We start from the raw sequence: 21109 nt of genomic DNA, 5'->3' as shown, positions 1-21109 counted from the left end.
AAGCAGGGAAAAACAACACACCTTGAGCTCACGGTTGATACAGATAGATTGTTACGTGTATTCGAGCTAAGTACCTCAGAGGCTATACTTTTGGACACCTCACTGTTACTGTAGAAAAAAAAGGGATGACTGGATATATATACCCAGAATCACAATCAAAAACCCTTCTTATTTAAAGCCAGAAGAGATCTGTCTTGCGCGTGGATTAAATATAGTAATGTTACTTTCCAAGTAGTTTCAGCTTTGCCAGAAGTAATGATTAGCCCAAACGTTACAACAGATAATGAATATGTAACAACTTTATGTGGCATAATAGGATCCAACATGAATGAATTTGACTCTGTGTGCATCGTTTCGTTAGAAGTGGCAAATTACATTGTACTTACAAAGCAGTACCTGAAGTGCCTTACAGAACCATCTGGTCCACATTAAGAGCAATGTAAAGAGCATTCATAAATCAGGAATGCAGAGAGGTAATCTGCTATCCACTGTGTTCTCCTGCTGTCTAAGGTGCAAGGTCTAGACATCAGAACAAGGGGACTGACTGACTCATGCACACGCAGAATGTCAGAAAGGCTGAGTACCAAAGGTTACATAACTTAAAGGGAGATTTATATATCTCTGTATATTAACTCTCCAATTTATGCTGAGAGTCATTTCTGTGCCCAAACTTCACTGTATAATATAATGCTGCAAAGCAAGAGTCAGTAAGGAAATGTGTTTCAAAGTTTCACAGTTCTAGAAAATTAGTAAACAGATATACCCAATCTGTGGCTGACTGAGCATCCTAACAAGCTGTACAGATAACAGTCAGCTTTGTTTCAGCAGTTTTCAGACAATTAACTTGCTTGAAAGTCCCTGATGTCTGCATTAGTGCTGAGATCAACTTTGCAAGCACCCACAGAACTTTTCCTCAATGCAACTCACCTCTCTATAGGGTATCCAGAACTATCAATCTTTCTATCAATCTTACTCTCCATGTTTATGCTCATCCTTCCTCTTTCTGTCATATGGGGAACATGACCAACAGGTTTGTCTGGCTCAAGAGGACTGCTGTGTTCCAACAGTGATGCCTGTGTGTGTATAAGTTAAGGCTGATTGTAATTCATCAAAATCAAGATACGTACCCAGGGCTCATTATGTATGGAAGGAGGTACTGGAACACCAAATCATGAGATCACAGCATTACTTTTTTTTTTTTTTTTTAAGCAACATATTCACTCTTTTATCCCAAAGTTCTAGTCTACTGTTCTGCCGCAGAATTGGTCTGCCTCTTAGCTACTTTGGACTTGCAGCAGTCAATACAAAGCTTAAGGAAATACAACTTAATCATGTGATACCTGACGTCCTCTTCATACAAAATTAATTAGGCTCTGTTCTACAAAGTCAATTTGAAACATTTGTCTCAATAGCATTAGCTTAATTATTCCTCATCAAAATGATACCACCTCCTACTGTGAACTAACACACTTGTGTAAACAAGAAAAAAAGAAACCTTGCAGTCTTCAAGCAGTTTCCCATTTTAAAACTCTCCAGTGTAAATACTAATATAGGCAGTAAGTATTCAGAAGGAATACAAATAAGAATCTCACGTCTTTCACCACTTCAAGAATCACTTTTCCTACTGCAGAGTATTTTTGACAGTAGTGCTGAAATGCAGATAAACTGTTTATTTTTTTACTAGCACAATATTTTGCTTTCTCTAACAGAGTACCACAAAGTGTGAATAGGCAAAAATTCCTTGTAAAAGAAAGATTGTATTTTATTCTTTATATACCTCAAGAAAAACTAGGTAGTATTTCCCTTTCTTAAATTCAAAATTTAGGAAAACAAGGAAACAAGTGTGCGGAAAGGGCTTGCAGTAAAACATTATCTTATTGGACATCCATACTGAATTAAATACTAATTTAGTAAACATGCTATTTACACATGTAAGTATTTCTTAATATCAGTCTTGCCAGTGGGTCTAAAAAGTTCAATGCTGTTACATACCATACTTTGACTCATTCAATATAGGAAATTTTCAAAATTTGAGGTAGAAGTTTTTGATTTCATGTCTCCATCTACATGACTTTCTGCATGCTGACAATTAATAAAAAAAGAAAGAAACACCTGGCAAAAATCAGCTGTTTTACCATTACATTACCCTATTAATCAACAATATTAAAATCTGGCACTTCAATTGCAAAAGCCCACATGGTCTTTCTTGCAGCTTTCCTAGCAGCACAGTATTTTGCAATCTTTGAATCATTTTAATTTTGACAAACTTTATTGTACAAGACCCACCAGTAAAAACTGGGTGAACTCTGGATACGTTAGGTGTCTTTTTCTATCCTTTCCAAAATGCAGCTGTACGAACTCTGAATTCCAGTTAAATGGAATGTGCTGATGAATCGTGGTCTGGCCAAAAACTTGCTTAGCATCCTCTGGGAAGAAAAGAAAAACGTTAATAATAAAATAGCAATAGAGATGAGCATATATTTATACAAGATAAACAATCACAATATTTTTTAACCTGAAAGCAATACTGTTTCATATGAATCAGTAACATATTGCAAAGAAAACCTAATTTTCTTTATTAACCAAAATCATGGTAAATGAAAAGTTTTGAAACCTTCATAAATGCAATCTCTTGGATAGTCTTATTCGTGGACTAGCCCAGTATATGATCAGAAGAGACTCAACTAAATATTCTAAAGTTTCAAAGTGAAGCAAGAAAGGATTAAAAGATAATTTATAAAAAGTTGACCAAAGCTAACTAATATTCAAAATAATCTTTTCTAACTGGTAACAACAAATGATCTTTTGTATTATTCTAAGAGTTGTTCACATTCAAACAAAGCAGCTTACTACAACACCAGCATTCAAGATCCACTTTTCTGCAGTTACCTTACAGGAATAATTGCATGTGGATCAGGGGATGAAGGGACATGGTAGATAGAACACAATCCTATCAAAACCTTCAACAAAAAGCAGACTTCAACAGACCCTGCTTTGTTATGAGGTGCAGCGTGATGAAGTTTGTTAAACTACACCTTAATGCAAGGTTGATAGTTTAGCCTAGCAACCTAACTGAACTATCAGTTATTATGGGCTTAGCAGATTTTCTGGTAGTACATTGCATTTTTGGTGAACAAATGCTGTTTGAAAGTCATCAATTTGTATAATCAGCTGTAAGGGCAGTATGTTGCTGGAATTGGACTGTACATATTTTAACTCACAAAAACAGCAACAAGATCTGAGGAAATACCTGCCTTTTAGACAGGTCTCTCCCACAGTGAAGCCCACTTCAATGCAAGAGCAGAAGTCATCTCAGCCAAAAACAAATGGCAAACACATCTGCCAAAGACAAGCTCAAAGTCAGAGGTTCCCAGCTGCTGAATACCTTCCTAATATCTGCATGAGCCCCCTAGCAAAGTCAGCCAGGAGCCAGCTCTCATCTCCTGCTTGCTCCTGCAGGCAGGGAGAGCTGGTTCCCAGGAGACACTCCCTACCCACAGAGAGGGCCAGGAGGTGCCTTCCCGCTCCCTCCACACTTTGCAGAAGACCAGGAACCCAAACTCTCGGCTCCTGTCTGTCTGTGAACAGGAGAGCTGGATGCCAGTTCCCAGGAGTGACCAGGGCCTGGAGGCAAGGAAAGCAGCACGGCTTTGTGCAGGCCTGCCTGCAGAAGAAGCTGGAAGCTACCTCCTTGGAGCCAGCTCCCCTCAAGGTCTAGGAGCTGTCTTCCAGCTCACCTCAGCACCACAAGCAAAGTGGGAGCCAACTCCTTGGAGCCATGAGGTCTTGCCTCCTGCGAAGCATGAGTTCTGGCTCAGTCTATGACAGTCAAGCCCAACAGCTCTGCTGGCCTGGGGAAACCCAGCCAGGACAAAATTCCCCACTTTAAGCCAAAGAAGCAGGGATGAAGTGAGAGCCAGGACAGAACGGCTCAGAAACATTAAGCTGTCAGAAAGTGTCTAAGTTAATGAAGGCCAGAGTTGCACAAAAAAAGTGTTTCTGAGGCTGTGAAAGAGGCAAGTGTCCTGCTGCAAAGGCCACACAGACCCAAACTCACTGTGGTTGGTACTACCTGCAATGATTGCTTCTTCTAAAGTGAGGAGGCTAGGAATCATGGAGAGAGCATAGGTGATACTGCAGACATCTTCACATCTCAATAAAGTCACCTGTTTCATTTTTAAGAAGAAATCATCCACTGAACCCTGGAATCAGTAGTTAAAGAACAAGTTGCATTTAACCTACAAACAGAAAAACTGACCCTTGTTAACCACAAATTGTTAAAATTCAAATCTTTGGGCCCTAAAATCTGATGAGAATTTTTTCTGAGAAATTTTGTGCCCCCAGGACAGCATTGTTCATTCACGTCTTCAATATCCATTACAACAGGCTCGGATCTTGTCAGCCATCATTCTCCAAACACAAAATTCTGCTCTCAAGTCAACTGAGAGGAAAAGTTGTGCAGTTCAGAGTGAGGTACCGTCCCACTACTGAATGTCTTTTATTTAGGATGCTTCCTATCCACATAGCCTAAAGCATAAGTCACGTGTTGTTGGAGATTACCTTCCCGCTTTCTGTTGACCTTTTTCCACTATCATAACATATATATCATACCATAATCAAATAATAGGAAGTGAAAAAATGGTAATTCCCAATTAAGAAAAAAAAAATATTAATATTGGCACTACCAAGTAGCAAAGGGAACTTAAGCAAAGGAACTTAAAACCCGATCAAGTCTGATAAATCCCAGTGGAGATGAAAACAAAACGACTTTGACAGGCTTTGCAGTGAGTCCTATTTGACCACCTGAAACTACACTCTTCCACAAGGTTGAGTGCACCACCGAGTTCTGCAGGCTCTTCCCTCTGTTCCAACCCAACCCAAAAGCCATAGGAGAAAGAACTGACAGAAGCCTCAAACTCCCCACATGGACACTTTTGTCTGCCCACCCCTCTCGGCAACTCTGACCCACTGACTCTTTACAAGGCATGAACCTACCTTGTTGTTATGGGCTGGTGATAGCTGGACTCGTGGCTGAGCTTGGCCACTGCCAGCAGATCTGCTTTGCTCTCCTTACTCAGGCAGCATGAGACAGCGCCCCTCAGAACTGAGGTCTCTGCCTGGGCCTGTCCGCCCTCACGTCACCTTCCCTTTATTGAGGGCTCACAGCAAGCTGCCCTTGCTGCTCCTTGTAACAACAAAAAAAAGTATGATGAACTTGTGAAAAAGCATGTGTGTATACAGACAAGTTCATACAAAAAGGCTGCTCTGAAAGTCATGCCTCCTATTTTATTACATTGGCCTACGACATCAGAGGCAGAGGTTGGTATGGCAGTAGGGGTTGAATCTTCCTACTGAAACTCTGCTACATTTTGTTGCTGTGCTACAGGTGGCAGCAGAGGGGCAGTCTGACTGAATACCTCCATGTGGAAAAAATGGCACCCACTGACATTCATCAATGTTTGTTGAACATTTATGGAGACCAAACAGTGGATGTGAGCACAGTGGTGCATTTCAGCAGTGATGACAGTGGGTCATCTCAGCTGCAGCAGACCTTTATGAGCATGGCATGCAGGCTCTTGTTCATCTGGTGAAAATTTCACTGGTGAAAATGCATAGCTAATGGTTGTGACTATTGAAAAATAGTATTAGTATAGCTGAGATTCTGCTCTATCAGACAGTGTTACCAAATAGCAATATTTTGTATTATCTTCTTATACTGAAACTGTTGATCCAAGGTTTGGGATAGTTGGGTTTTTTTCCCCTCTGACTTACTACAGTGAACTTCAAACATGTAGCATAGAGTTTATTTCTATCCTTCCATGGTCTGGAACAAAGACTGGTCTATAAATATGATGTTTTATTTTGGAAAACATAAGATCACATCTTAACTGCTCAGCTGTTAAATGAAAAATAATGATTTCCTTATTGACAGTGCAAGTATTTGACTGAGTCGTCCATCCATACCCATTCACCCAGAAGAGTATAATACTCTGGAGGAACAAGTGTCATAATCACCTCCTTCATCCTGCCACTTCTTTGTCAAGAAAACAGGTTAGAATAGTTTTATAATTGGCATATTGCAAATAGTTTGATTACTACAGATTGCAAAGGAAAAGTACTCATCCCTCTAACATCCCTTTGCAAAAAAATAAGATCAGAACAGCTGTCACAGGCACCTTTTTGCACAGGTTTGAAACCCTGGAATAGTACAGTAATGCTGTATTTTTCTGCCTCTTGATTCCTTGCAAAATATGGACTACAATCTATTCCATAATTCCAAATTAAAATAAAATTTAAAAGAGATTCTTTCCTTCTTAAAATACTACTAGAAACATATCTGGCAGAACTCTAAAGCTGAAGCTGGCACAATAGAAACCAAGCACATAATTTGAAGATAATGGGATTGTATTACATGACTCAAGAAGGATGGAGGGTTAATCTGAAAAAATACAGCAGCTTAGGTCAATGCAATTTATCTGCACTCTGTCATGTAGTATGGCTCCTGTTTTAAAATAGATTCATTCAGAAGAGTGTAAAACCTTGCATTAACACAACCCATCTATTTAGACTAACATCAATTTCACCTGCATTTGAAAAGTGCAGCTATACATACACATTTGCGTATAAACAACTTTTTTTTTTTTATTATTTTTAAACACAACTGAGTTCACTTCTTTTATTAAATTTGTGTGTTTGTATGCATATAGAATCACAGAACCATAGAATCACTTCAGTTAGAAGGGACTCTTTTAAAGGTCATCTAGTCCAACTGCCCTACAATGAACAGGGACACCTACAGCTAGATAGGTTGCTCAGAGCCCCATCTAGCCTGATCTTGAATGCCACCAGGGACAGGGCATCCACCACCAATCTGGGCAATCTGTGCCAGTGTTGCACCACCCTTAATGTCAAAAAAACATCCTCCTTATAACCAATCTAAATCTCTCCTCTGTTAGTCTGAAACCATCTCCTGTGTGCTATCACCACAAACCCTGTTAAAGAGTCTTTCTCCTTCCTTCTTACAGCCTCCCTTTAGACACTGAGAGGTAAGTGGTAGCTTATTCTTTTTTAATAGGACCAGTTACTCCAAATTCAGAGAAAATCCCCAAAGACAAAATCAAACTAAAACAATAAAATGACAATATTAGCCAATTTAGCTATGTTGAGCTAGTACAGCTGTGGACTAGTGCTGAATTGTAATGGACAAGATGGGGTTTTGCTGCTTATGTTAAGTGCTGCTTATACGCAACCAAAGCTGTTGTATCAAATTCAATGTCCTTATTTCCATATGGTAAGTGAAATCATTATCTGGACTCATTTCTGTTACCCATGTCACTGAGATGGTTAAAAGCACAGAACTTTCAGAATCCAGACTGACTCAACAGCTTTCTTGACACTTGGCAGAGCTGACTTTTCTGTAGTTTGTCCAGAAATACCAACTTACTTCAGAGTTCACATGATGTTTCAAACAGCAGTTTAATACACCAACCAAAGTGATAAAAGAAAACTCCTGGCTTGGAGAAATTATCCTAAAAGAGCATAGAAGTTATTACACTTTACACTCCAATACAGACATAAGAGATCTATTTCTTTAACAGCTATTTTGCTTAGATAGATGGTATTAAAAAAATCACTTTCTTGCAAAGCATTAACATACATTTTCCTCCACTTAAATACTTCAATTTCAAATGCACCACAAAATGTACTCCCACAACAGTACTGTATTAGTATAAAACTATTTTAGTTCAATTAAAATGTCTAACTATCTACCCCCAAACCTACCTAAACTGTAATTTTCACTTCGAGCACTTCCAACATGTTATCAGTTTTGTTTTCTTTTATCAGCTTATCATATTTTATCAGCATTATCATATGCACAGGTCCTGCATTCCAAATGTTGGAAAAAAATAGTTATTAACTGCTAGGTAACAGCAGATTTTCCAATTTAGAGAACTGAAGTACACACACTATGAAAGTATGTGTACTTTGCATTCTGAAATTTCGTATTAAAATTTGTAATAACAAAGTACCTTGCCAGCTCTTAGGGCCTGCCTGAGTTTTTGCCTTCTAATTTATAATTCTAGGGCGCTTTCAAAAGGAGGTGGAAAATAAATAAATAAAATCAAGCTCAAAATAGCACACTTACGCTGCCACGGCTTAAATATATTTTGGTGTGGGAGCTTCTGGTTTCTCTCCAAATGCTGCCTAGCAATCATTTTGGGCTTTTTTTTTTCCTCTACAGCCTACACAGATGTGTGAAAGATGGCTAACCCTCAGCTTACTGTTAACCAAAGAGTGACCTCATACAGCTGAGATTTACTCTCACCCTGGCTTTTTCCCACCTTTTCCACACCTACTTTTTTCTTTTTAAGTAACACGAAGTAGCGTCAGAAAGCACGATGTTTTAGTCATTTGAGCATATACGAATTATCCCACCAACTGGAAGTGCTCTCTGTTACCTCTGTCTTTTAAAATTGAAGCCATTATAGTCAATTGTGCAAATCTACAGTTAGCCTTTCATAAAAAGTAGATTTTTGACCCACTGAACTGGAACAGTTTCTGAGTTCTTTTGTTTCTGAGAAGATACCATACAATCCATGCATGTCAATCTGATACTGGTGTGCTACTGCATTCAGAAAACGCTCCTCATAAGCAATTTTAAAAGTTCTGAAAAATCATGGTTGTTTTGGTTGCTTTTATTTGTTTGGAATGCAAGCTTGTCATTTAAAGAAGTGCAATAAATCTCCACATGTATCAAAAAGTGGTTACCTTCACAGTGATTTATCACCTCCAGGTTACAACAGATTGACATCCGGAGCAAATAATGGAAAGCAAAAGCTTACAGTGGATCCAAGGATTCTCTCATAAAATGAATTGGTTGACTCAGCAAATCTCCAGGTAGAAAGGACACTGTGCTATGACAGCATCTACTGGAGTGTCAGCACCCTTAGAGACATAACAGCAAGGAAGAAGAGCTGGAGGATGAAGTCCTTACTAAAGACTCAGATGAGAAACACACACTTTGTGTGGATTGAAGAAGCAACAAAGGCTTTATAGCACACGTGCATATGGATGAGATTAAAAACAGTATTAGTAACCAAATGTCATTCAGATGTATCAGGCAGACTTTAAAGATGACAAAAAGCAAACCAACAAACAAGAAAATAAACCAGAAAAATTCAATGCCTGGTACAATTCTAATACAAATTTCAGCATCACTGCCTTTGAGAAGAGACATACTAACTACTGAAAAAAATGAATGGGTTACGATTTTGTTGCCCTACCCAAACTTTTCAACACAGGCAGAGCAATATTACAGATTAAATGTACTTTAATGAAAACATTATCATAGAGAACACACTGCTGTCTTTGTGATTCTTCCCCAGTCAAGAGATCCATGACAAACTTCAGGTTTCACCCCTCTGCTCAGCATGTGCTGAGTTTTTCATTTCTCCTCATAGCTATCCCTGTTCCAACTGTTTACGCACATAACCTCAAAAACTATCAAAACACTTCTTCATGACATAGATATACATACATTTTCCAGTTCAGCTTGGCTGTGATTTCTGACTGAGATGAGCACATGTACTGCTCTGCTAAATACTGCAAATATCCCCAAAAGAGGCTCTTTTCAAGAGTACCATTACTCTCAGCAGTTAAGATTCTGGATTCAAGCACGTCTGCTTCTTCTGTCCTCCTTGGATGTCAAGGGGAAGTAACATGAATTTATACACAGACTATTACATATTTGGCTAACAGAAAAGTGTTTTTAACATTTTTTCAAGATGCAAACCATTAAAAATATTTCTGCTGGAGCTGTGGACATCCATGATTTCAATTTATTGGCAACAACATTACATTTCTTTGTTACCTTTCTTGGCATCCTTAGAAGTGAGTGACAAACTGCCAGAGCCCAAAGACCACAGGCTTGGAAAGCACTAAGCCCAAGAGGGCATAAAAACTAAACTTACTCCCTTTTGCCCTGAATAATAATAATTTAAAAAAGAAAAAACAGATCACTTCTACCAAGGTAAATGTAATATACTGAATAACTACAATAAAATATTATCTTATCTTTTCTATGAATTACAATCAGCAGGACAGTTGGGGATTAATGCACACAGTGTACAAAGACAGGCTGAAGGAATGGGGTTTTCTAAGCCTGATGGAGGGCAGGCTAAGAGAGGACCTCTTTTGTTTCTGAGAAGATACCATACAATCCATGCACGTCAATCTGATACTGGTGTGCTACTGCCTTCAGAAAACACTCCTCATAAGCAATAGCTCTCCACAGCTACATGAGATGAGGGTTTAGGGAAGGCCAAAAAACAACGGAAGCAAGCTGGAGCGTGGATGCTCCCAACTATGCATCATAAACTCTTTTTTCAACCATCATGATGGTCAAACACTGGAAGACACTGGCTCATAGAAGCTGCAGGGTCTCTATTCTCAGAGATATTTAAAACCTCCATTGGACACAGCCATCAAAGCTAGTTGGTCTTGCTGGCCCTTGCAAAGAACTGTCACTTTCAACCTGAACTAGCTAGTGATTCTGTGACCATCCCTTGTTTTTAGCACATGAGATGCTCAGTCTTCAATCAGCTATCTGTCAGTAGGCTATTTTAATTGAAAAAGACAAAATGCGAACAAGAAAGATTAAACCAAAATACAAAATATCAGTTATAGGTGACTTAGAAAATTCATTTGTATCCCTAGACCCAATGAAACACTAATGCATGAAAAGATGGAACTTCCCCTAGTATTTAAAAAGACAGGTTCGCTTGGTAATATGCTTTGTTTTAACTTAAGATGCCTTTATGGAAGTCTGCCTAGTTACGTAACATGTTAGATAAAAGAAAACAAAATAAGAGAAACCTGCCAAGCTGACATACATTTAGAAATTAAATTCTATGAAAATAGCGTTAAGTAGAGTTCAAAGGTTGCTCAGAAGAATACATATACTTGCAAACCTTCCCTAAATACTCTTTTTAGAAACAGACATATTTGTGCAAAACGCAGTGGAAACAACAAAAGATATTAGAGACTAAACACAGTTTACACCTGTAACACCGCAGTAGGTAACGCTGCTGTTGGGATCATCATATGTTGGCAACCATCAGTTATAAATCAACAGATGTTTTGTTGTGTAGTGTAAACTAGCACATCATGAGCTACAGAACATTTCAAACTAATTTGAACCAGCAACAGAAACCTCACTGAGGATTACTGAATATTGCCATTCAACAAATGATCAGAATTTAGAGCCTCAGCAATTTACGCTGGTAGTTCAGATTTCACTTTTCTTTGCTTTACATGGTTTTGAGTGTACTGAGCTGGACACTGGCAAGCCAGGTATTGCATAAGCAATTATAAATCCCATAAGAAGAGCCAGGTCATATCAAGCAAAGCATAAATAATCCTCTGTAACAAGAGCAAGCAGGTTCACAAAATCTGAACCTAATCCTAGTTAGGAAAGCAACCATTAGACTCCTGTAATAGTTCTTAACATGTTGAAAGAGTCAGAGCATTATTACAGAGCAAGACCTCCGAAGATCATCAGAAGAGCTGTATACATAAACCTCAGTTAGGATCTACATGTTTTTAGAGTTTACAAACAAGCGTTCAGGCAATTCAAGTAACATATGCAAACAGGAGTGCTTAGTGAGATGCATCATTAATTTATTCATTCCTCTAAGAAATGTGTACTGCTATAATTAATAACAGAAGCAGAGATACACAATAGCTGCTGTCTACACGTTAATAGAGTTCTGTTACGAGACAAAAACAGACACATTGCTCAGCTCCACAGTTGTTAAGATAAGCAACAATTTAGAGTTTGGGTTCTCTATTCCCTCTTTTTTTGCTGTTTGGGGTGGTTTCTGTTGCTTTTTCCTTTTCAGTGAAAAGACCAACTTGTTTTAAGGCATATTCGTATTTCCCAAAGCAGCACCACACAGCATCCATTTTGAAACAGCTTCAGTTTGAATTAGAAAACTTAGAAAAATAAATAAATAAATTGGAAAACCACACACTGCACCACAGCTGCATTTCAAAAATTATGAGAGAGTAAGAATTTTTGCTTGGTGGGAAAATTTACTTCAAAACAAATCAATGAACATCTTTAACACAGGGTTTAGTGCTGGTTGTCAGCACAGTCTCAGGCAATCACTTTCGTTTTTCTACCTTTCCTTTCACTATGAGAAAAACCAATGTGGACAATGTTCCTTTTGCTGTTCATTACGGCTGTGGAAACCTGTATACGAGAAAGTTCCAGTCCACAGATATCACTTCTGTATTATTCACTGCTCAGAATTGTTACCTGTCATCATTTCATTTATCTATTCAAAATTAAAGATGAAGGTTAAGACAACTTAGTTTTTAAACACTGACATTTTTACCTAAGCTTCTCATGGTTCTTTTTAAATACCATCTAGTAAAGCATTTCAAAGGGCTCTCCTTCTTTAATGAGGCATTAAAATACAGTCATACGACAAAAAAGCAACTCTACTAAGTCTCTTAAACCCCTGGACTTATATTATCAGCTTTTATGTGCCTGTCAACACTCAACAGTAAGAAGCAATGGTTTGCTCTTTGCCTCAAATTTAAAAGCCAGCTAAACTTCCTCCCACTTTCCTGCTGAGAGCTTTAACTCCTTGCAAACTCTCAAAGCTTTGACACTTCAGCAGCAGATAAATCTACAATATGATGCAACAGCCAGGTGTAGACTGAGTCAGCCACTGGCTACTAATTTACTCTTGACCATTTCATTCATCTCACTGAAGTAATAAACTAGAAATACTTTCCAGCCTGCCCCACCTCTACCACATATACGTACTGCTTGCAGATCAGACCTCTGAAATAGATGCCAGCTCTGTCAAAAGAACTATATACAATTAACTTGTAAGTTGAAACATTTGAAACATTTGAAATTGTACAGATGTCAACATATGGCTAGAATGCAAAGGAATTTCCAACTCAGAAGCTAAAGCAAGAATATAGTGTTTTTCAATAAGAGTACAATATACTAAATGGTAAAACTTCTTTACTCAGAACATTTCCCTAAATATCTACAGCCTGAATGTGGCAGTCAGTATAAAAGATCAGTGATGCAAAACCCATTATTAATTTGTTTTACAAAGGTATCAAGCTAAGTGCACCTGTGAAAGAATACGAATTGGATGATTTGCCTAGTGAAGTTCACAGCCGGAAAGCCCTGCATTCCATCCAGTATAAGCTAAAATATTTACACCATTTTCTCAGTACACAGAAAAACAGTGACTGCAAAGATAAGCCATGCTGTTTCTTTACAGCAGTAAAATGAGATGCACACTAAGAATGGGATCCTTGAGATATTATACATCACAGAAGCAGTGAAAAATGATCCTCTTCCTTTTCGCCTCTTCCTTTCACACTGTAATTCCACAGTACATAAAACCCCTATTTAAGTCTCCTAACCTTGATAAGGACTTGATCCTACTCTCATTCAAGTTAATGGAAAAAGATCTCATAATTAACCTCAAAGGTGCATGACTGAGGTACTGAGCAGCAAAGTTAAAGGGCAGTATTGTAATTGTTCATTTGTGAAAATGTTAGCTTTTTTCGTAATGGTGAGGAAAACAAAACAACTTCTTCCTTACAATAGCAAACATACACTAGCTTTATCTAAAGGTCAATTGGTATTGCTGAGAACGAACAACATTGAGACAGCTCTTACATCCTTCTTCTAGGGCGGAAGCTACCCGATACCGTGCAGAAGTTACAGATACTTTTTATGATTTCACAGTGGGAGAGGAAGGAATTTTAAAAAAAAGGAAAAGAAAAAAAATACCTGAGGCTCTGCCAACGTTGGCATGCTTTCTTTTTCAAATACCTTAAATACAGCCTGGCATAAAAGTTTCTGTCATCACTAAAAAGACTTCAACGAGTTTCAAATGCCAAACAAATCCCTTGACTCACTGTGTCTAACCCCAAGGGAAGCATTTACCAGCAGGAAAAATATGAAGAAGAATGCCAAAAGTTAAAAAGTTAAGTTGGACTGATTCAGCATTCAGATCAAACAACTACAGTTCTTAGATTATTAACAAGTGCTCCAAGCAACTGGGGGCTCTGACACAGACAAGAACCTGCACATCACAGGCATTCCAGGAACACTGGTTTGTCTGCACTGGAACAAAATCATTACTAAATATGTGGACCCTCCTGATTTAAAAGCATGCTGTTTCTCGTCTCTCTGTTCATACACATGAATAATACTGTTAGGCACAAAATACTTCCTTCATCAAGGTTAGAAACAGCAGAGTTCTTTTTCTGAAATTCTTTCAAATCCTTTAGCATTTACAGTCATGTTTTTAAGAGCTGTTCTAACAAGCAGTATTGTACACAGAACACACAGCTTCAACTAACTCAACAAAAAATCAAAATAATGAAAAATCAAAACAGACACAAGAAAAGACATCAAGTCTTTTCAACGGCCACAACTTCAAATGTAGATTTTTGGAGATGGTAGAAGGAAGAAAATGATGCTTCAAGGAACAGTAGTAGATCTTATCAGTTTAAATGATCTGAGAATATGCAATTGTTTTTTTCTTCATTTTTTTTTTTAACTAGGTATATGTGGGGCAATACCTGCAAAAGACAAAGGGCATGTGAACCATACAGGGGAAGATGGGAAAGACAAGAGTCACCATCATCCAGCTACCTTTTATTTCAAGCTGTTTAATAAACAATTCAACAAACCTAAGGCAGATGGATAACTCTGTCCAAATGTAACAGATAAGAAGTAGAAATTTTATCCAACGTAAGTATTTAGGGTCAAAAATGTCTTCCATACTTTCTGAAAAGCAGTTCAATACCTGAAGTTATTTAAGAACACTATTTTTTAATATTTCTTCCAGACAGCACCATCCTTCCTCCTAGGAGGCGGCAGATACTTCTGCAGATATCAGAAACTTCTCTGTGGTGTCTAAAATAAACAGCCTCTTACTCATATTTTACACTGGCCTAAGTATATGTCACATTGTCTGTGCAAATACCACACCTCCAATGCATAGCTGAGTTTCCTGTGGGGTAGCAATGCATTTATTACTGAAAAGTCTCACAGATGAAAGTTTTAAGCCTTAAGAGGAAGACAGCTTGCAACACAGCCAATTTAAACAAAAAATAATTCACAGTAATTTCAGACTCAACATTCACCCATGTCCTCTGGCAACTTCTTTGTGGTTTTACAATCATTTCCTATAGCCACCTCTCACTGTTGTTCTGAAGACATGCACAAGCATGCTGGGGAAAAGAAGAAGTGACCAGTTCTCTAGAGAAAACCATGAAGAAGACCACGACCTTGAATTTGTAATATACACATGGATGCGATTTATAGAAATTCAGCCAGAATCCTACTTGGCACAAGGATAGTTCTATTACCAATTGCTGTGTTTCCTATGGTAACAGAAGGTTAAACAGTTTGACATAAGTAGGAATTTCTAAATTGAGAGTGCACATTTAAGACCATTCTTACCAAAAGTAACTTCTCCTTTGCCAGTCTTGTCAAATAGCTGAAAGGCTACTATGAACAACGCATCTGGAGCACACAGGACTGATTCAAATGCCACAAACTCTTGGAAGGATATCAACCTAAAGGAGGAAGGAAAAAGCAAGAGCTATGAAACAACTTGCTTGCAGAGACCTGAAATGCAACGTAATATAGATTACGCAAAAGAATTAAGATCACAATGAGAATACATAGAAATTGTCATCAACAAGGATTAAAACTTATCCTAAAATGCCCCAATACCAACACTGTTTGCAGCCCTAACATTACTAGATGGAAACAAATTGGTCAACAAGCAATTTCTGTGCTTTGCAAGTCACAACAGAACAAAAATAAGCCCATGTGCTCCATATGGCAATGGGCCACAGCCTTCATGTCCAACTGAACTGCCCTCCTGGGAGTCCACCGCATTTCATGGGCAAGATTTGAACAACCTCCCTTCAGATTCAGTACTTCAGGCTTTCCAAAGGCAAATCCATTCAAGACCTACACACTGCCACTCGCTTCTCAAGGAGCTGATCTGAATATGTTATGTTAACTAACTTATTAATCACCTCTCACAGCCCTCAAGTACTGCAAGTTGAGTCACAGATCTTCAAGCAGCAGTCTGCACATTCTTCCTCTGCCCAAGAGCACTTTATTCAAATTCATCATCATAGCCAGGTTCCCAATAAGCAAGTGCATTAGCAGAGCAGATAAAAGCAGAGGTGCCTTTCCTTAAGATTGTTAATAACTAGAAATATATAATTAGACAACTTGGCATTGTTTCCAGCAGAAGACTTGATACAGCAAAGGCCTTGAGCAGTTCCTATTTCTCCGGGTTACACCCAGGAGTTTAAACGGAGCTCAAACTCCTTTTCTTAAAGGGACAAAGGCTAACCATCCTCCTGCTTTGCTACTTTTTTAATGATTAGGTTGCACAGTTTAAAACCATCTTCAAATGTGTGGCTGCAGGGCCTGCTGGCAGTCTGAGATGTTGAAGGTCGCCCTCTCTTTGTGCAGTTCTATGGCAGCGTAGCAAGTGTGTAGCTTTAGTGGCTTCACATGGCTGCATCTTGGGGATGAAGACTTATTTCTGAGATGCACAGAATTCCACATAACAATGAGAAACTCACATAAGAAAAAGAACAAAATTTTTACTATTATTCTTTAGAAACTAACTGTAGCCTTGGGACTTCTACCCAAAATGATACTGCAGCTGGTTCAATGAGAACTTCCACTCAGTATGCAATAACAGGGAAGAACAAAGTGTTTGAAGAGGCTGGAAAAGACATCCATCCCACTGAGTCATCCTGACCCATGACTGTACTGCGATTTCCAGCCACCCTGTCTTAAGGGAATTATTCTTTTAAGTCACAGAGCAGTGTGCTTGCTGTCAGCAGCCACATATCCACAGGGTAACAAAAGCTGATTTCCATGAAGAACAGGAAAATATGAAAAGATGAATACTATCAAGTAGGTACTATTAAAAAAAGCATGATTAAGAAATGGTCAAAAAAGCTGTTCTACTTTACCCCCCTCAACATACAGACACCAAACAGGAGCAAAAGAAACAGAGTCAGAAATATTCTAACAAATAATTAACTTTGGGAAGTTGTCACCGTGGATCATTATGCAGCAAGAACAATAAAGAAGAAACCTCCTCAGGTTTTCTTAATACTACATTCACAACTAATGATGACAGCACACATATAAGCATGCCTTAAATTTTATCGGCAAAGAAGCCAATGACTTGCTACATAAGTGCACGTCATCACACAGGCAGGTTGCTAAGTCATGCAGACAATCTTCAAATGGCAAAAAACTTCCACCTCCCCCAGAGCCAAAGGGATTGGGAAAAAAAAAAAAAGAAGAAAAAAAAAAGAAGTAATTTTTCATTCAAATTTAATCCTATACATCACAACCTACACATTTTGCATTTACACACATTCGCTGCTACTATGAAACTTGGAGGTTATAAAAGCTCCTTATTATCCGTTATTATTTGTTACATACCTGACAACTTCCACAACAGTAAACAAAGAACTGAGTGCTTCTGTCCCAAAGATTATGAACAAAATAGCAGGCAACAAGACTCTAGAAAAGGATTGTTTAGAATGTAAAGTACCTGCCAACATCAATTTGATAAAGCTGCTTTCTGTGTGAAACAACAACCAACGTATGTCCTTACTAACAGATCCCAGCACACACAGTGATCACAACACTGAAACACAGTACCTTTCCCAGCAGAATCCCAACAGAGCATATTCTATGCTGTTACACCTGGAACTGATTAACTCCAAGCGTTAACACAGCTACAAGGTTTTATACTGTTAGAAGCATTCTTTGTCAGCTCTTTCAAGTAATAAGCCCCCTCTAATAAGTCAGGGAGAGATGATGAGAATAACCTCATATTCATTTTTTAAAAGCAATTACTCATAGCCCTAGGAAGATTAAAAGTGTACAAATTGCGTGGTTCTTGCCCCACTATTAAAGAAGAGACATTAATATCTGCTGCGCCAGCTGAATTCAAATTAACCCAATTTTTACGTGTTAATTAAACCAGCTATTTTCTTCTTATTGTATTTTTGCTCTGTAAGTAGACTAGCCTGCTAGTGATTCCCAACAGATCTATTCTAACAACAATGACGTATTCATTTACTTCTATTATGACCATACAATACAGTAACTGAGCAGTAATTTTTCACAGTCAATTTCATGTGTGATTCTTAATGCTTAAAGATGCTGAAATAATGTGTACTACATAGCCATATGCTCACTTCTCTATACTGCACAAGGGTAGTTGCCTGGGTAACACATTTTCTCTCTGGTTTAGCATCACCCTTTTGGGTTTAGCATAACCCTTCACTGAATACCATTAGGTGTCATTAAACAGCACATATTAACTTGGACTTCAATATACTACTTAGGAGTTATTTTACCTACATAAACAAGTGCTCATTTATGTTACAAAAGCAGAGAAAAGCCTAGTAATTTTAACAGTGCAAAGAGAGGAAGCCAAACTGTTTCCCAAATTTTTACTTCAGCACTGGAGATATCCTACCCAACCAGTCAAGTCTTTCTTCACCTTCATGCTCTCATTAACAGTGCCAAGACTGCAATGTTTACTCGTGAAGACTGAAACACTGATGTTTTAGAACTTATCCACAGATGAGAGCAACGTGCCAAACACAACAGACGTGTTTGGTGTGACATCACTGCTATATACTACTCTCTCCTTTCTCCCAAACTTGTTTTGGTGCTCATGCCCACAGTATCTGGACACTACACAGATGTAATGCATTTCTACCAGAGGAAGTCCACATGCAGCCATACCAAGAAAAAAAAAAACAACAACAACAAAACATGACCTACTGCTCTAATACATACAAATGCAGTGATGAGATTTCTTCAGAAATCAATGCATATATTTCTACTGCATCAGCAATGCGAACATGATAACATAATAGGACACAAATTGAAGCTACACCTATTATTTTATGCTGCAACCTGGGTAAACTAAGTACAGCATAAATGGGTGCATTAGGGGATAAATTTATATCCAATAATAACGGTAAATGCTGGTATTTCCAAGTGTTACTTTTGAATAGTTTGTCCTTTCTAAAAATAAAGCACAGAGTATTTCTCAGTAAAGTGTTAGTACAGTCCAAACAGAGATAAGGAGTAAATACTTATTTTGTTAGACAGATGTTTAGAAGTACAACAAAAGATAGAAAACCAATACATACAGTAGGCAAGATGGCAAATGGCTCACCTGATGCTGATAGGCCTTGATAAAGCCACAGTATTTCAGGTAACTTTAAGGCCCAGATGAATCTTAATTAAGCTTTTTTTTTTTTTTTTTTTTTTAAGTAGGAATGAGAAACTTAAGACTATGAACCAGTCAAGGCTCTTAAATCTGTTTCATACAACCTACAGCCACGTGATAAATGGCTCTTTAAAAATCTGTGTGATTACTGACCCACTGCTTTGAAATGCTTCTCCAGCCATCAGCAAGAAAAGCACTTCCTTTCCTTAAGGAAAACCTTAAAAGACACCCCAGTAAAAGGCAAGAAGATAAGCCCACCTGCAAATATTTCTGCACTCTTAGATGGAGACAAAACTTGCTCCCATGGCAACAGATATTCACAGAATGTCAGAGTCTGCCTTTATAGGTCTTACATCTTTGTCACACCAACAGCAATTTCTGTGAAACTCTTTAATTTTTTGCCAGTGCAGGAATTGTGCTGGAGCTACATAAGAGATTTTGTCCATGGCAACCACAGTGAGATTGCATGTAAAAAACATCTGCACATTCTCTGCTTGCGATTTTCTCATTCTAGTTCAGGTCCCTGCAAAGAAAAACAACAAAAAAAACCCCCAAAAAACCACAAGAAGCAAATACCAATGTTGTGCCCACTTCATCTACCTACTCTGTTCTACTCCAATGCCACAGAATTTACAGTACCTACTAACTGCTAAAAATATGCTAAGTATAAGAAAAGTTCATTTTTATATCCACAGTTCACACCATGGATTTCTTCAATTCTTCAAGGGGCTAAGCATCCCCCTGCACGTCTATTAGCTCTGCTAATGAGTCAGCAGCTCTCATGCCGTCTGCCTGTCACCTTTATCAGTTCCAGATTTCAGTATTTCTCACTGACTACACTTGGTATCTATACACTACATCTCAGTAGAACTAAAAGAAATTAAAAAGCATTTTAGATACGTAGGTAGGAACAACCCTGGTGATTCTGGGCTCAGATTCTGCTGGGGGTTGCGTTCACCAATCTGAAGAACAGATGCTTCTTTAGAACAGAAGCAAAGATCCAATTTCTAGAAGCACATATCTTTCTAGAAATAACATAGCAGTAGAACAAAATTCACTTGCCACTGCTTTTGCAAGTCTCCTTTTTTTTCTACCAAGAATCGACACAGATTATTGAGTAGACTTTCATGACCTTATCATCATCTCTAAAACACCGACAAGCCCAGTAAAATGAGAACAAACAAAAGCGGTTTTTTGCTCTGCTTTAAAACCAGAACCTCTGGACTGCCAAGCTGGAAAGCATTCAGCAAGAGAAGGCCAACAGGTCTTGTTGCCGTTCTGAGGGGATTTCATTCCAGCAATAAGAAACAAGTGCCCCTGCTTCAGATGATCACTCTAAGAATTACTTCATGTGCCACCAGCAAAAGATACAAATGCCTGGTCACATGGCAAAAAATGCTACAGGGCCAGATCAGCGAGATGAACACTAATCGCCTTCTGAACTTTCTCCACTTTTTTACACAAAAGTACAGCAGCTAAACAAGACAACCTGAATACTAAAAAAGAATCTCCAAAGTCACGATACGAACACGCAGCCAGCTATCACTGCAGCCTGGCCTGCAGAAACAATTCTTACCTGTGGCAGAAAGGAGCAATTAGAAGCTTCAACATGGTACTGCAAAAATGCCCAACTCCTGCAAGATCACACCAAGTTACAAAATCCCAATCCATCAACAAGTTCACATACGCTACAGTTTTCTATTTTGCTCCCTCTGACATCAGCTTCTGCTTGTAAGGGAGGTCCAAATGAAGATAGA

At 38.4% G+C, this 21109-nt stretch overlaps 1 protein-coding gene across 2 annotated transcripts in view; it reads right to left on the bottom strand.

The window, feature by feature from the left end:
• The window catches only part of SLC25A13 (solute carrier family 25 member 13), a 92877-nt gene that overhangs the window by 46023 nt on the left and 25745 nt on the right, over nucleotides 1-21109 (bottom strand). Inside the window, exons 4-5 of one of the 2 annotated variants that reach the window (XM_042816541.1) lie at nucleotides 15512-15627; nucleotides 2287-2426 (exon numbers count right to left, since the gene is read on the bottom strand). In XM_042816541.1, coding sequence (XP_042672475.1) covers nucleotides 2287-2426; nucleotides 15512-15627 — 256 coding nt within the window. Of the gene's footprint in view, nucleotides 1-2286; nucleotides 2427-4072; nucleotides 4191-15511; nucleotides 15628-21109 lie in introns of those variants that run through there. The other variant, XM_042816542.1, reaches the window with a different exon arrangement.

The sequence above is a fragment of the Centrocercus urophasianus genome, unplaced genomic scaffold (assembly GCF_019232065.1).
Source record: "Centrocercus urophasianus isolate 14NV4802_14NV808 unplaced genomic scaffold, USGS_Curo_1.0 seq_16, whole genome shotgun sequence".
Classification (NCBI taxonomy): domain Eukaryota; kingdom Metazoa; phylum Chordata; class Aves; order Galliformes; family Phasianidae; genus Centrocercus; species Centrocercus urophasianus.
The sequence above is the reverse complement of the archived record's forward strand: the minus strand, read 5'-3'. Positions and strand labels throughout refer to the sequence as shown.